Source organism: Rana temporaria, chromosome 1, assembly GCF_905171775.1.
Source record: "Rana temporaria chromosome 1, aRanTem1.1, whole genome shotgun sequence".
NCBI lineage: Eukaryota > Metazoa > Chordata > Amphibia > Anura > Ranidae > Rana > Rana temporaria.
This window is the reverse complement of record NC_053489.1, coordinates 542,592,490-542,604,917: the sequence shown is the minus strand read 5'-3', so window position 1 is coordinate 542,604,917 and position 12,428 is coordinate 542,592,490. Positions and strand designations below refer to the sequence as shown.

Sequence of the window (12,428 nt, the reverse complement as noted above, 5' to 3'; positions counted from 1 at the left end):
GCTCGCCTCCAGGACCAGTTATCTCCCACCCTGTCTGTCTTTAGGTGACCATGAAAACTCATTTATTCAAAGAAGCTTACCCTGCCTATACCTAAAAACTGTACATTGGCCACCTCCAAAAGCTCTTCCCCCACAGCCGTTACCTTTTTGTACCACCTCCTCCTCCCTTTTAGATTGTAAAGCAAGCAAGGCCTTTCTAGTCCTTCTGTATTGAACTGTATTGTAATTGTACTGTCTCCTTTATATTGTAAAGCACTGTGCAAACTGTTAGTGCTATATAAATCCTGTATAATAATAATAATAATAATAATAGGGACAATTTTTGAATTGGGGGGTGGAAAAGAACAAGGCCAAGCACTGAGAGATGTGTACTTGTCTATGGTAGAATGGTGTTCCATTGTGAGGAAAAGATCTGGACTGTGGAAAAACAGGGAGAAAATGGAGCCTCTGGAGCAATGCGTGTTATTGTTTCCCTTTATGGTGCTTTAGAGGTAGCTAATACTATTGTGATGGTTCTGTGAGCATGGCCCGTAACAGAAACAGGAAGTTCAGCTACAGATCCCTCAACCGTCAGATGCTTTCAGCCCTAAGGGGTGTTAAACACTTTTAATGTATTTTAATTGATAGTTGTATTTTATAAACTACATTTTCAAGGTGGCTACAGTCTGTCAAAAAATACTGGGCACTACATGATGAAGCAAAGGAACAAAAATTGCGGCCAAAAGCAGCTAAAAATAAAGCATTAAAAGCAGAAAGGAGATCCTGTCGAGTTCGACTAGGTAGGTACCAGTTTGTGAATTAGCCACCTTTTGCATTATATTAATATTTATGGCATTTCGTGACTGCTTTTTTCTCTTCGGCATTTTAGTTTTGCATGACAGGAGATACAATGACTTGGAAAAATATGTGTGTTCTGAGGAAGATGGTGAAATTAAATTTCATCATTACCATCCATGTGCTGCATTAACAATATCACAAGTAAGCCTTGGTCTATATGATAATATATTGTGTTTATATTTTTTATTTTATGTTTTAACATGTAAATCAAATAATGAACGTGAAATCATTGGAGAAAAATATCTGTATTGTATTGTCTGTATGTGGATAAAGAATAATAGAAGGGTTAAAATACTTTTCTTGGAGAACATGCAACTCTGAGATCCCTTCAGTGCAGTCTTGTTGTGATCTCTGCCTAATTAGAATTTCAGAGATGGGACTATTTAATTTTGACTGCCAGAAGAGATCATGGTGTTGATTTACTAAAAAAGGAGAGTGTAAAATCTGGTGCAGCTGTGTTTAGAAAACATTTTGCCGTGCTGAAAGACACATGCAGTAAGAAGGTGCGTTGAGGTGAAATTTATATTAAATGGAATTGCACGTGTAACCGCAGCTCAACAGTGTGAACCCAACTCAAATGTTCATTAACAATAACTTAGCAACTACAGGCATTCTGTAGTCTAAAACAATATTTACTGTAAAAAAAATGTACATTCTTTAATGATATGCTGTATTAAAAAAAAAAAAAATGTTGTCCATATCAGAAATAGTCACAATAAATTACATGGTAAAAAAAACATTGCTCAGATGAACCAGTAACATTCTTGTTAATTTCTATGCTAAACTGAACCTATGTAGCCCACATTTCCCTCTTTTGTAAAGCATGTGGTGTGAATAAAATAAATGTTTTTTTAATCGCCAGTTACTATATTTATTCTTCATAAATTAGATCCAGAAAAGTGGAATTCCAAAAGATCTGGCATTCTCTCCACGGGAAAGTTTACAGCTCTATGATGCTATGGTGACCAAACGGCCAGAATGGCCCAGGAAAGCAGTAAGGACAGTCATGTAGAAATGTTTTCTTTGTACTACCGTGACATGCCGCATAACCATGTACCTGTTTTTCTTTCTTTCACTGTTATACTGTAACGGTGCAGCTGAAACAAAAAAACATGTGCTGGATAGAGCCAAAACTGCAGGCCTACTGCCAAATCTGGTTTGGTGGTGTGGCTGGTATTCTCTATGCATAATTGTTGTATTTGAACAGGTCTTTGAAACAGTATGCTTGAAATATGTATTTAGATCAGGGGTTACACACACATTTTTGTAATTAGGCAATAATAAGGGCACAAATATATATATATATATATATATATATATATATATATATATATATATATATATACACACACACACACACACACACACACACACTGTATATATGTAATTACAAAATTATAAGATAAATCTCTGAGTGCTGCAAAGTCAAATAATAAATAAAAAATAATAATATAATAACAATTCCCCACCCCACATACACATACTTGTTGCACCTTTCCCCCACACTGCCTTGTGTTGTACTGTACAGATTTTCATGTATTGTAGCCCTCCAATAACCACCATCCTTTAGCATAGCTTCCCCTGCACATCTCTAGCACTCAATCAGTGGCCATACTTTGTTAGTTTATTGCAGTTTATTAAAAGTATTTCTATTAGCTAACACCTATATTTCTCTGAAAAGGCACTGGATCCAGAAAACAATGTATATCTTAAGGACAAACTTGCCATCACAAAAATAGATGCAGCCAATTATGAAGAAGAGGTGAAGAAAGAATTGAGTGAATGGGTTAAGAAAGGCTTCAATGATGAGGTAATTGAAAACCTCAAATAAATAATAAAAGTGGACATGTCTACACCTGTCCATTTCAAACCCTGCCATATTAGACCAGTTTCAAATGAAATTACAAATGTAGCTATGCATGATAGACATTGCACTAACAACTTATATTTTCATAGTCTAAAGCCCCATACACAAGGTCGGACTGTTTAAAAAAAAATCAGACTGTGTGTACCCTCCATCGGACAAACTTTTTCGGTTTTCATGAGACAAAAGTTCGCTCTGCAAACAGACAAACTTTTCTGCAACAAAAGTCTTACGGTGCCTTGTCCGACCGCGTGTACAGAAATCCATCGGACTTTAGTCCAAAGTACAAGCACGCATGCTCATAACCAATGTTTAAATCAACCAACCATAGCAGAAGTTGACCAAAGGGTGGTGGTAAAGAGCAGAAAAGAGCTGAAAAACCATGTGATTTTGGAAAAGTTTGTTGAAAAAGTCCTGCCGTTTGTATGCATACCAAGTTCATGGCCATACCCTTCAAACAAAAATCCACGGAAAAGTTTGTTTGAAGTTTGACCGTGTGTATGAGGCTTTACTTTCACTTTTCTGTTGTACAGGGCATCTAAATATCACTGCAATGCAGTAAGTACCAGTTAGACCCAGTTTTCTCTGACACCCTCTGTTATTTCATGCAATTCTGTGTGAGGCCACTTTTGATAAGGGGTGTACGTAGCTGTAATATTGCTATGCCAGCACACAACCCTGAAGTAGGCAAGAAGCACTTTTACTTAGGGAAAACGTAAAGAGTATTGTAGGGATTTTCAAGCAACAATCAGTTATAAATCATAACATGTCAGGATACAGAATTATAATAAAGAGGTATTTAATTGTGCTTTAACTCATGCAAGCTAAAGTAATTCACTAAATACATTTACCACTATTTTCATATCTAGTTTTTTCTTTGTTGTTTGCCACATTTGACAGTGGTATTTAAGACTGAAAAAAACTTTGGGACATCTGACCTAAATCCTGTGTTACTCAAAGACAGCATAGAAACAATCACAGAGACATAATAATGTCCACCCCATGGCACTAATTGCATCAATCTTAGGCCTTGTACTCACAAGCAGACATGTTTGATGAAACCAGTCCGCGGGCCGTTTTCATCGGACATGTCTGCCCGGGGACTTCTGTTCGATGGCTGTACACACCATCGAACAGAAGTCCGCGCGTAAACAATACGCGAGGCGTGTCCGCGCCGTCGCCGCGTCGATGACGCGGCGACATGGGCGGGCCTGCCTTTAAAATGCTTCCACGCATGCGTCGAAGTCATTCGACGCATGCGAGGGATGGCGGGCGGCCGGACATGTACGGTAGGTCTGTACAGACGACCGTACATGTCCGATCCGCCCGAAAATGGTCCGCTCGGGCCTACACACGGCCAAACATGTCTGCTGAAACTGGTCCGCGTGTACGGGGCCTTAGAGGTGTATACACTGATTATAAACGCAACACTTTTGTGTTTGCCCCTATTTATCATGAGCTGAACTCAAAGATCTACGACTTTTTCTACGTACACAAAAGGCCTATTTCTCTCAAATCTGTCTAAATCTGTGTTAGTGAGCACTGGATCAACTGTGGGTGTAGGTTTGTGTGAATGGGACTGTATTTTTTTTTTCTTGCATGGCCAACATACTCACGGGACATGTCACCCATTGAGCATGTTTGGGATGCTCTGGATTGGCGTATACGACAGTGTGTTCCAGTTCCTGCCAATATCCAGCAACTTCGCACAACCATTGAAGAGGAATGGACCAACATTCCACAGGCCACAATTAACAACCTGATCAACTCTATGCAAAGGAGATGTGCTTCACTGCGTGAGGCAAATTGTGGTCACACCAGATACTGACTGTTTTTTGGACCCCCCGGACCCCCCCCCCCAATACAGTAAAACTGCACATTTTAGAGTGGCCTTTTATTGTGGCCAGCCTAAGGCACACCTGTGCAATAATCATGTTGTCTAATCAGCATCTTGATATGCCACACCTGTGAGGTAGATGGATTATCTCGGCAAAGGAGAAGTGCTCACTAACACAGATAGATTTAGACAGATTTGTGAACAATAGTTGAGAGAAATAGGCCTTTTGTGTACAAAGTCATAGATCTGTGAGTTCAGCTCATGATAAATAGGGGCAAACACAAAAGTGTTGCATTTATAATTTTGCTCAGTGTAGAATTGTGATTTGGGAAGTGCATAGATAGCAATTACTTTAACAACCATTCTAATGCATTCTACCATTTTCCACCTTGCACTAAAACTATCTGGGTTTTTGTAGGCACTTTTTCCAGTTTACAATGTTCCTTCGATTATTGTCCCTTATAGGCTAAAATAGTCATGGAGATGGTTGGGGGATGGAAGTTAAACACAATTTATAGCACTATGAATTGAATTTACAGATGACCAGTTTATTAAATTTATACAAACCCAGAGGGATGTGTGGACAACAACTCTACAAGGTTGGACATTTATAGAAGAACAGAAGTATTAATTTTCTAATAAACTCACATAGCATCATTGGGACTGGATACTGTTTTTAGTTACCTCATTTATAAAAGGCATATAACATTGATGTCACTGTCTTCTGAAGTCAAAATCTGACCTAACTAATTTGATTTTCAGGTCTCTCAGGTGCTCGGAATCCTTGGACACTTCCTATCTTCTGAAAGGAAACGCCAACCTAATTTTCCAAACCTTGTTCAACGTTTAAGGCAACTTGATAAACTACCTGCTTTATTTTTTGCGTAAGCTTGAATAAAATATGACATTCAAATGTAGACATACTTTTAATGATGAAACATCATTATACAAGTCTCCCAATGGGGATTATTTACTAAAGACAAATCCACTGTGTACTACAAGTGCACTTGGATGTGCAGTCGCTGTAGATCTGAGGTGGACATGCAAGGAAAATAAAAAAAACAGCATTTTAGCTTGCACATGTTTGGATGATAGAAATCATCAAAGCTTCCCCTCATTTCAGATCTTCCCCTTATCTACAGCAAATGGACTTCCAAGTGCACTTGCAGTGCATTTGTAGTGCACAGTGGATTTGCCTTTAGCAAATCAACCCCCCAATCTAGATACAGTATATCACTCTGCAATGGGGATAGATTTTGGAAGGTATAGGCACTATTTTTTTGTAGCAAATGCCATACACAGGAAGATTACCAGACAAATAGGGATTCATTTACTAAAGACAAATGTACAGTTGCCCTCTGCAATTGCAGCTGCTCCGGACCTTAGTGAATGAACAGAAGCTCTGCTTATTTCCATCATCCAATCATGTTCAAGCAAAAATGCTGTTTTTTTTTTTGCACATGATTGGGTACTCTTTACAAAGTGAAGCTTTACATAATTTACTAAGCTCTGGAGCAACTGCACTTGCAGAGGACAACTGTCTATTTGCCTTTAGTAAATCAACCCCATAGTGTCTATGAGGGTTATTTACTAAAGGCAAATCCACTTACAAGTGCAAACTACAAGTGCAAAGTGCACTTGAAATTGCACTTGAAAGTGCCGTCACTGTAGATTCGAGAGGGACATGCAAGGAAAATAAAAAACAGCCTTTTAGCTTGCACATGATTGGATGATAAAATCAGCAGAGGTTCCCCTCATATCAGAGCTTCCCCTTAGATTTACAGCAACTGCACTTCCAAGTGCACTTTGCACTTGTAGTTTGCACTTGTAGTGCAAAGGGGATTTGCATTTCATAACTAATCCCCTATGTGTCAAGGTTCTTCATGTGAATGGATTTGAGAATTGACTTCAAACCAATCAGCAGCTGCCTAGAAATGTATTGTTTATTTGTGTAGGGAGGTAGGAGGTCATCATGCATTCTTGAATCCAGAAATCTTTGATATGGGTTACATCCCACTTGGGTCAGATTGTTTCCTGTGGAGATATTACATGGGAATTAATTTCTGAAGAGGGATTTGAACATCAAGATAACAACTGAATATAGTTTTAGGAAATGTAGGTAGATGTCCATAACTGGGCGAAGGACCAAATATTAATTTGTCCGAATATCAGACAGAACACAAACTATTTAATAGCACTATATTGGTCCTATGCATGATATGTAAAGTTGGCTTGTCTCCTAAATGTGTGAAACTGGGGTGGGAGCACTGGAGAATTTTCCAGATACCTCTGTCATGTGTTTTAAATCCATATTTGTCATTTTATGCACTTATTACATATATTGCATATATATATATATATATATATATATATATATATATATATATATATATATATATATTCACACACAATGGCCTAACTTTAGGGCGGCCTAGCCTAGCCTTTTTAGGCTACACCGCCGTAAATTAGTTAGGCTAGTAGTGATTCACAATCTACTTACCTGCTAATCTACGGCGGTGTAGCCTAAAACGAGCGGGCGTAAGGGCGCCTAATTCAAATGACTTGGAGGGGGGCGTGTTGTATGGAAATGAGGCTTGACCTCACGTTTTGACGTTTTTTGACACTGCGCATGCGCCGGGCGACTACATTTCCCAGTGCGCATTGCGGCTAAGTAGGCCGTACGGGCCTATTGATTTCGACGCGGACGTAAACGACGTAAATCCCGATTCGCGGACGACTTACGCAAACGACGCAAACATTTCGAACCGGGAACGGCGGCCATACTTTAACATTGTTATTCCACTTCATAGGTGGAATAACTTTAGGCCGCCTAAGGCCTTACGGAAACGACGTAATGCGACGGTGTAGGCCTGGCGTACGTTCGTGAATCGGCGTATCCCCTCATTTACATAATCTACGCCGGCCGCAATGGAAGCGCCATCTAGCGGCCATCAGAAACATTGCAAGCTAAGATAGAACGGCGCAAGCCGGCCTATCTTAGCTTTGTTTAAGTGTATCTCTGTTTGAGAATACACTTAAACAAACGCCGGCGTAGATTCAGAGTTAGGTCGGCTTATCTACTGTTAAGCCGGCCTAACTCTTTGTGAATCTACCTAATAGTAATTTAATTAAAATTCACCTAATCTGTTTAAGGTTCGATATTAAGTTAGTTGAAGAATTAGCAAAGGATCTGGGTCAGAATCTGATAAAGGATTCGGAAACAATGCAAACCCCGAAGATTGTGAAAGAAATGCAGAAACTGAATATGAAAGGAAAACGAATAGAGAAGACCATTAAGTAAGTACAAATGAATGTGTTGGTTTGTTTAAACAAATACTTAATAAAAAATGCACATTGTTATTTTATTTTTCGAAAGAGTCAGCAATGGCAGCTTCCGTGCTGCTCTCATGACTGGTTTTAGATATTGAGCAGAAGACATATTTTGCTGCATTTATTTGTTTACCATGTGCATGTGTTTTCCAGGAGAATCTATACACTTAAATGGGGAGTGCCCAGTAGTCATACTCTGTACTCTGCATTGCAGAGTACCCAGTATGTGTTATTACTATGTGCTGGCTCTAATTGTTGAACCAGCTGGATGAGAAGATGTGGGTCAGTTGGATTCCTTTCTTGAAAAATATCTATAATAGTTTTACATTATTTACGTATATTGTTTTAAATGTATACACAGAGGAGTATTTCAGAAACACTGTCATCTTTTTTCCCATATTGACTGTTTGCCTTTTAGGATAGAACAATGGAGCAGTCTTTGCTGCCTTTTATGAAAGTAAAAGAGTCTGAAGCCGACTACACACGATCAGTTTTCTCGTCTGGAAAACTGTCATATTTTCTCTTGGACGATAAAACCGGCCGTGTGTAGGCTCTCCAGTAGTTTTCCCGACGAGAAAACCACAGAGAATCACAACGGGAAAATGTAGAACATGTTCTAAATTTTCTCGTCGCAAATCGTAGCGTTTTTTTGCTCGCCAGTTTTCCTATAGGGAAACACTGCTAGGGAGCCTACACATGGCCGGTTTTCTCGACCAAGAGAAACCCTGTCGGGAAAACCAGCAGTGTGTACACGGGGAAAAGGGACCAAGCCGGTCCTCGGTTTTTCCCGTCGGGTTTCTCGGCGGTGTTTTCACCGCAGAGAAACCCGATAATGTATACACGGCATGAGACTGTCATCTCTATCTTGCCTTCACTAGCTAGTGGGTCACTGATCTGGAACAAGCATGCAGCTAGTTGTGTCTAAACCTCTATCCTACATATATGTTCTAGCAGGATTGGGATGGCACCTTGGACCTTAAAAAATAAGGCCCCATACAGACGAGTGAATTTATCCGCGGATACGGTCCAGCGGACCGTTTCCACGGATAAATCCTCTCAAAGATTTCCGCAGATTTCGATGCGATGGAGTGTACACACCATCGCATTGAAATCCGCGCGGAAATCCTCTGGCGATGACGTGTCGCGCCGTCGCCGCGATTATGACGCGGCGACGGGCGCGACGCTGTCATATAAGGAATTCCACGCATGCGTCAAATCATTACGACGCGTGCGGGGAATCCCTTTGGACGAATGGATCCGGTAAGTCTGTACAGACGAGCGGATCCATCCGTTGGAATGGATTCCAGCAGATGGATTTGTTGTGCATCACAGCAAATATCCGATCTGCTGGAATCCATCCCAGAGGAGATTTCTCCGCGGAAACAGATCCGCTGGCGTGTACACACCATAGGATCTATCCGCAGAAACCCATTTGCTGGGATTTATCTGCGGATGGATTCTATCGTGTGTACGGGGCCTTAGTCAGCAGTATCAGTTCCCATATTTGTAATTCTACTTCCATTTAAGCTTTGTACATATTTTCTTGAATTATTTTTAAGAAAGCAAAGTTCCAGTTAGATTACGTTTTTTTTTTTTTATTCCATGTACCGTATTTATTTACTACAATAGCATGCAAACTGCAATGTTAGAAACAATGATTTATTTGTATGAAAAGTCCATTGGGCACATTACCAAAATAATGATTTCGTTCTTATGCCAATTCCCCCAATTTATAAGAAGGTGTATTTTAAAGCTCAACAGTAGTTTGATAAAAGTAGGGGAAAGCAGCAAACTCCCCAGCGGACAAAATCCCTCTGAACAGTAGGGGCGATGTAATGGAATCTTAGTCAAGCTAGTTAGGTTTCATTGTGTTAGGTTTCATTGTGTTCATGGTTGGCAACCAGTAAGACGCTAGAAGACATTTTCCTTGTAGAGTCTGAAAAGATTAACAGGCGTATGATTCGTTAATGAGCTAATATAATCAATGTGCATAAATCTATTCTGCTTCCATGACTAACAGGTCTTCAAGAAAAGATGAGTCCTTTGTTAAAGAGGCCACAGCTGCAACTTTAAAACAAAAATATGAGAAAATATCCAAAGAATTACCAGAATGTAGCTATGCTAATTATGGAGCAGTGGACAGTGAGGTGAGGTCTTGGACAAATGACTATCTCAAATAAATGATCAAAACTTGCTTAAAATTACTTTTTAGATGTTTCTATTTCACAAACTGCATACAGTAAAACGTACTTTTTGTAGAGGAAAGATCTTTCTTTAACCGCTTCCCGACCAGCCGCCGCAGTTAAACTGCGGCAGGATGGCTCCCCTGGGCGAGCCGTCGTAGTTGTACTCTTTAAAATGCTGTAGCAGGCGAGTGCATGCCCGCAGCATATCCCCGGAGCCGATGCGTGTGCCCGGTGGGCGCAATGACCGCCGGGCACTCGCGATCGCTCTTGACAGATTGAAAACCGGGATCTGTGTGTGTAAACACACAAATCTGGGTTCTTTAAGGGGAAAAGAGAGAGATCATGTGTTCCTACTAAGTAGGAACAACGATTTCTCTCCTCCTCTAGTCAGCCACATTCTCCCCACAGTTAGAAACACACATAGGGAACACAGTTAACCCCTTTATCGGGCCCATAGTGTTAACCCCTTCCCTGCCAGTGACATTTATACAGTAATCAGTTGCTATTTTTAGCCCTGATTGCTGTATAAATGTCACTGGTCCCAAAAAAGTGTCAAAAGCATCCGATCTGTCCGTCGCAATGTTGCAGTCCCAATAAAACTTGCAGATCACAGCCATTACAAGTAAAAACATTATACAAAAATTAAAATACCATAAATCTATCCCCTATTTTGTAGACGCTATGGGCCAGATCCACTTAGCGTGGCGCATTGTTGAGTCCGGCGTAGCGTATCTCTGATACACTACGCCGCCGTAACTTACAGCGTATTTTCCTTATCCTGAAAGAATTTGCGCCGTAAGTTACGACGGCGTAGTGTAACTTTGGCAGCGTAAGGGCGCGCAATTCAAATGGATGTGATGGGGGCGTGTTTTATGTTAATACGTCTTGACCCAACGTAAATTATGTTTTTTTTTAACGGCGCATGCGCCATCCGTGGGGGTATCCCAGTGCGCATGCTCGAAATTAACCCGCAACAAGCCAATGCTTACGACGTGAACGTCATTCTACGCAAAGCCCTATTCGCGAACGACTTACGCAAACGACGTAACATTTTCAAAATTCGATGCGGGAACGACGTCCATACTTAACATAGGATACGCCTCGTATAGCAGGGGTAACTATACACCGAAAAAAGCCTTACGGAAACAACGTAAAAAAATGCGCCGGCCGGACGTATGTTTGTGGATCGCCGTATCTTGATAATTTGCATACTCGACGCGGAAATCGACGTAAACGCCACCTAGCGGCCAGCGTAAATATGCACCTTAGATCCGACTAAGACATACGCCAGTCGGATCTAGCCCAGCTTCAGGCGTTTCTTGTTTTGTGGATACAAAACAAAGATACGCCGGAGCAAACTAGAAGTTACGCGGCGTATCAATAGATACGCCAGCGTAACTTCTTTGAGGATCTGGCCCTATAACTTTTGCACAAACCAATCAATATATGCTTATTGCAAAAAAAATCCCCAAAATATGTAGAAGAATACATATTGGCTTAAACTGATGAAGAAATTACGCGCTTTTTTTGGGGGGGGGGATATTTACCATAGCAAAAAGTACAAAATATTTTTCAAAATTGACACTTTTTTTGTTTATAGCGCAAAAAATAAAAACTGCAGAGGTGATCAAATACCACCAAAAGAAAGCTCTATTTGTGGGAAAAAAAGGACATAAACTGTTTGGGTACAACATTGCACGACCACGCAATTGTCAGTTAAAGCGACGCAGTGCCGTATTGCAAAAAATGGCCTGGTCAGGAAGGGGGTAAATTCTTCCGGGGCTGAAGCAGTTAAAAAGAGGAAAGCACTGCCTATAAGGAGTGCTTTAAATGGCCATGTTGATCTCTTGCTGAGTTGGTAGCAACAGCATGTTCATTCTTTGATTGGAGACTAATCAGGAAAAAGTCCATGCAAAGTGAACATGTCAAAATGAGGCAGTTGACTAGTGTGGAGCAGACATTCTCTCATCGGAAAAAAAATACTGCTTTGGAGCCGTTTTATGAGGTGTATGATGGTGTTCTCCCATCCTTAAAGGGTCACTAAAGGATTTTTTTTTTTTTTGCTGAAATGACCGTTTACAGGGTATAGAGACATAAAAGTTAACCGATTCCTTTTAAAAATGATTAAAAATTGATTAAATTCTATCATATAATGTGCCTCTAGTTTCACTTTCGGTTTTAAACTGGTTTAATGTTTATGTGAAGTAAAGAGACCCACAGAACAAAAACAAACAAATCCAGGGCAGTGTTTTGTTTTTAAAATGAATCTGATGGTTCTGAGGAGTTTTAGACACACAGTAATGACAGCTTAGACCACAGTGAGAAGCTCCCATGAGTTTTTTCATAAAGAGCTAGACAAGCAGGAAGTGTGGAG

General features: G+C 40.3%; 1 protein-coding gene across 2 annotated transcripts in view; it reads left to right on the top strand.

Annotated features, from left to right (window-relative positions):
* Window positions 1–12,428, top strand: part of LOC120920724 (probable ATP-dependent RNA helicase DDX60) — a 294,719-nt gene that overhangs the window by 153,987 nt on the left and 128,304 nt on the right. For both annotated transcript variants that reach the window (XM_040332971.1, XM_040332963.1), the window contains 7 exons: window positions 655–779; window positions 869–978; window positions 1,727–1,831; window positions 2,519–2,647; window positions 5,301–5,422; window positions 7,692–7,835; window positions 9,889–10,015. In XM_040332971.1, the coding sequence (XP_040188905.1) occupies window positions 655–779; window positions 869–978; window positions 1,727–1,831; window positions 2,519–2,647; window positions 5,301–5,422; window positions 7,692–7,835; window positions 9,889–10,015 (862 nt within the window). The remainder of the gene's footprint in view (window positions 1–654; window positions 780–868; window positions 979–1,726; window positions 1,832–2,518; window positions 2,648–5,300; window positions 5,423–7,691; window positions 7,836–9,888; window positions 10,016–12,428) is intronic.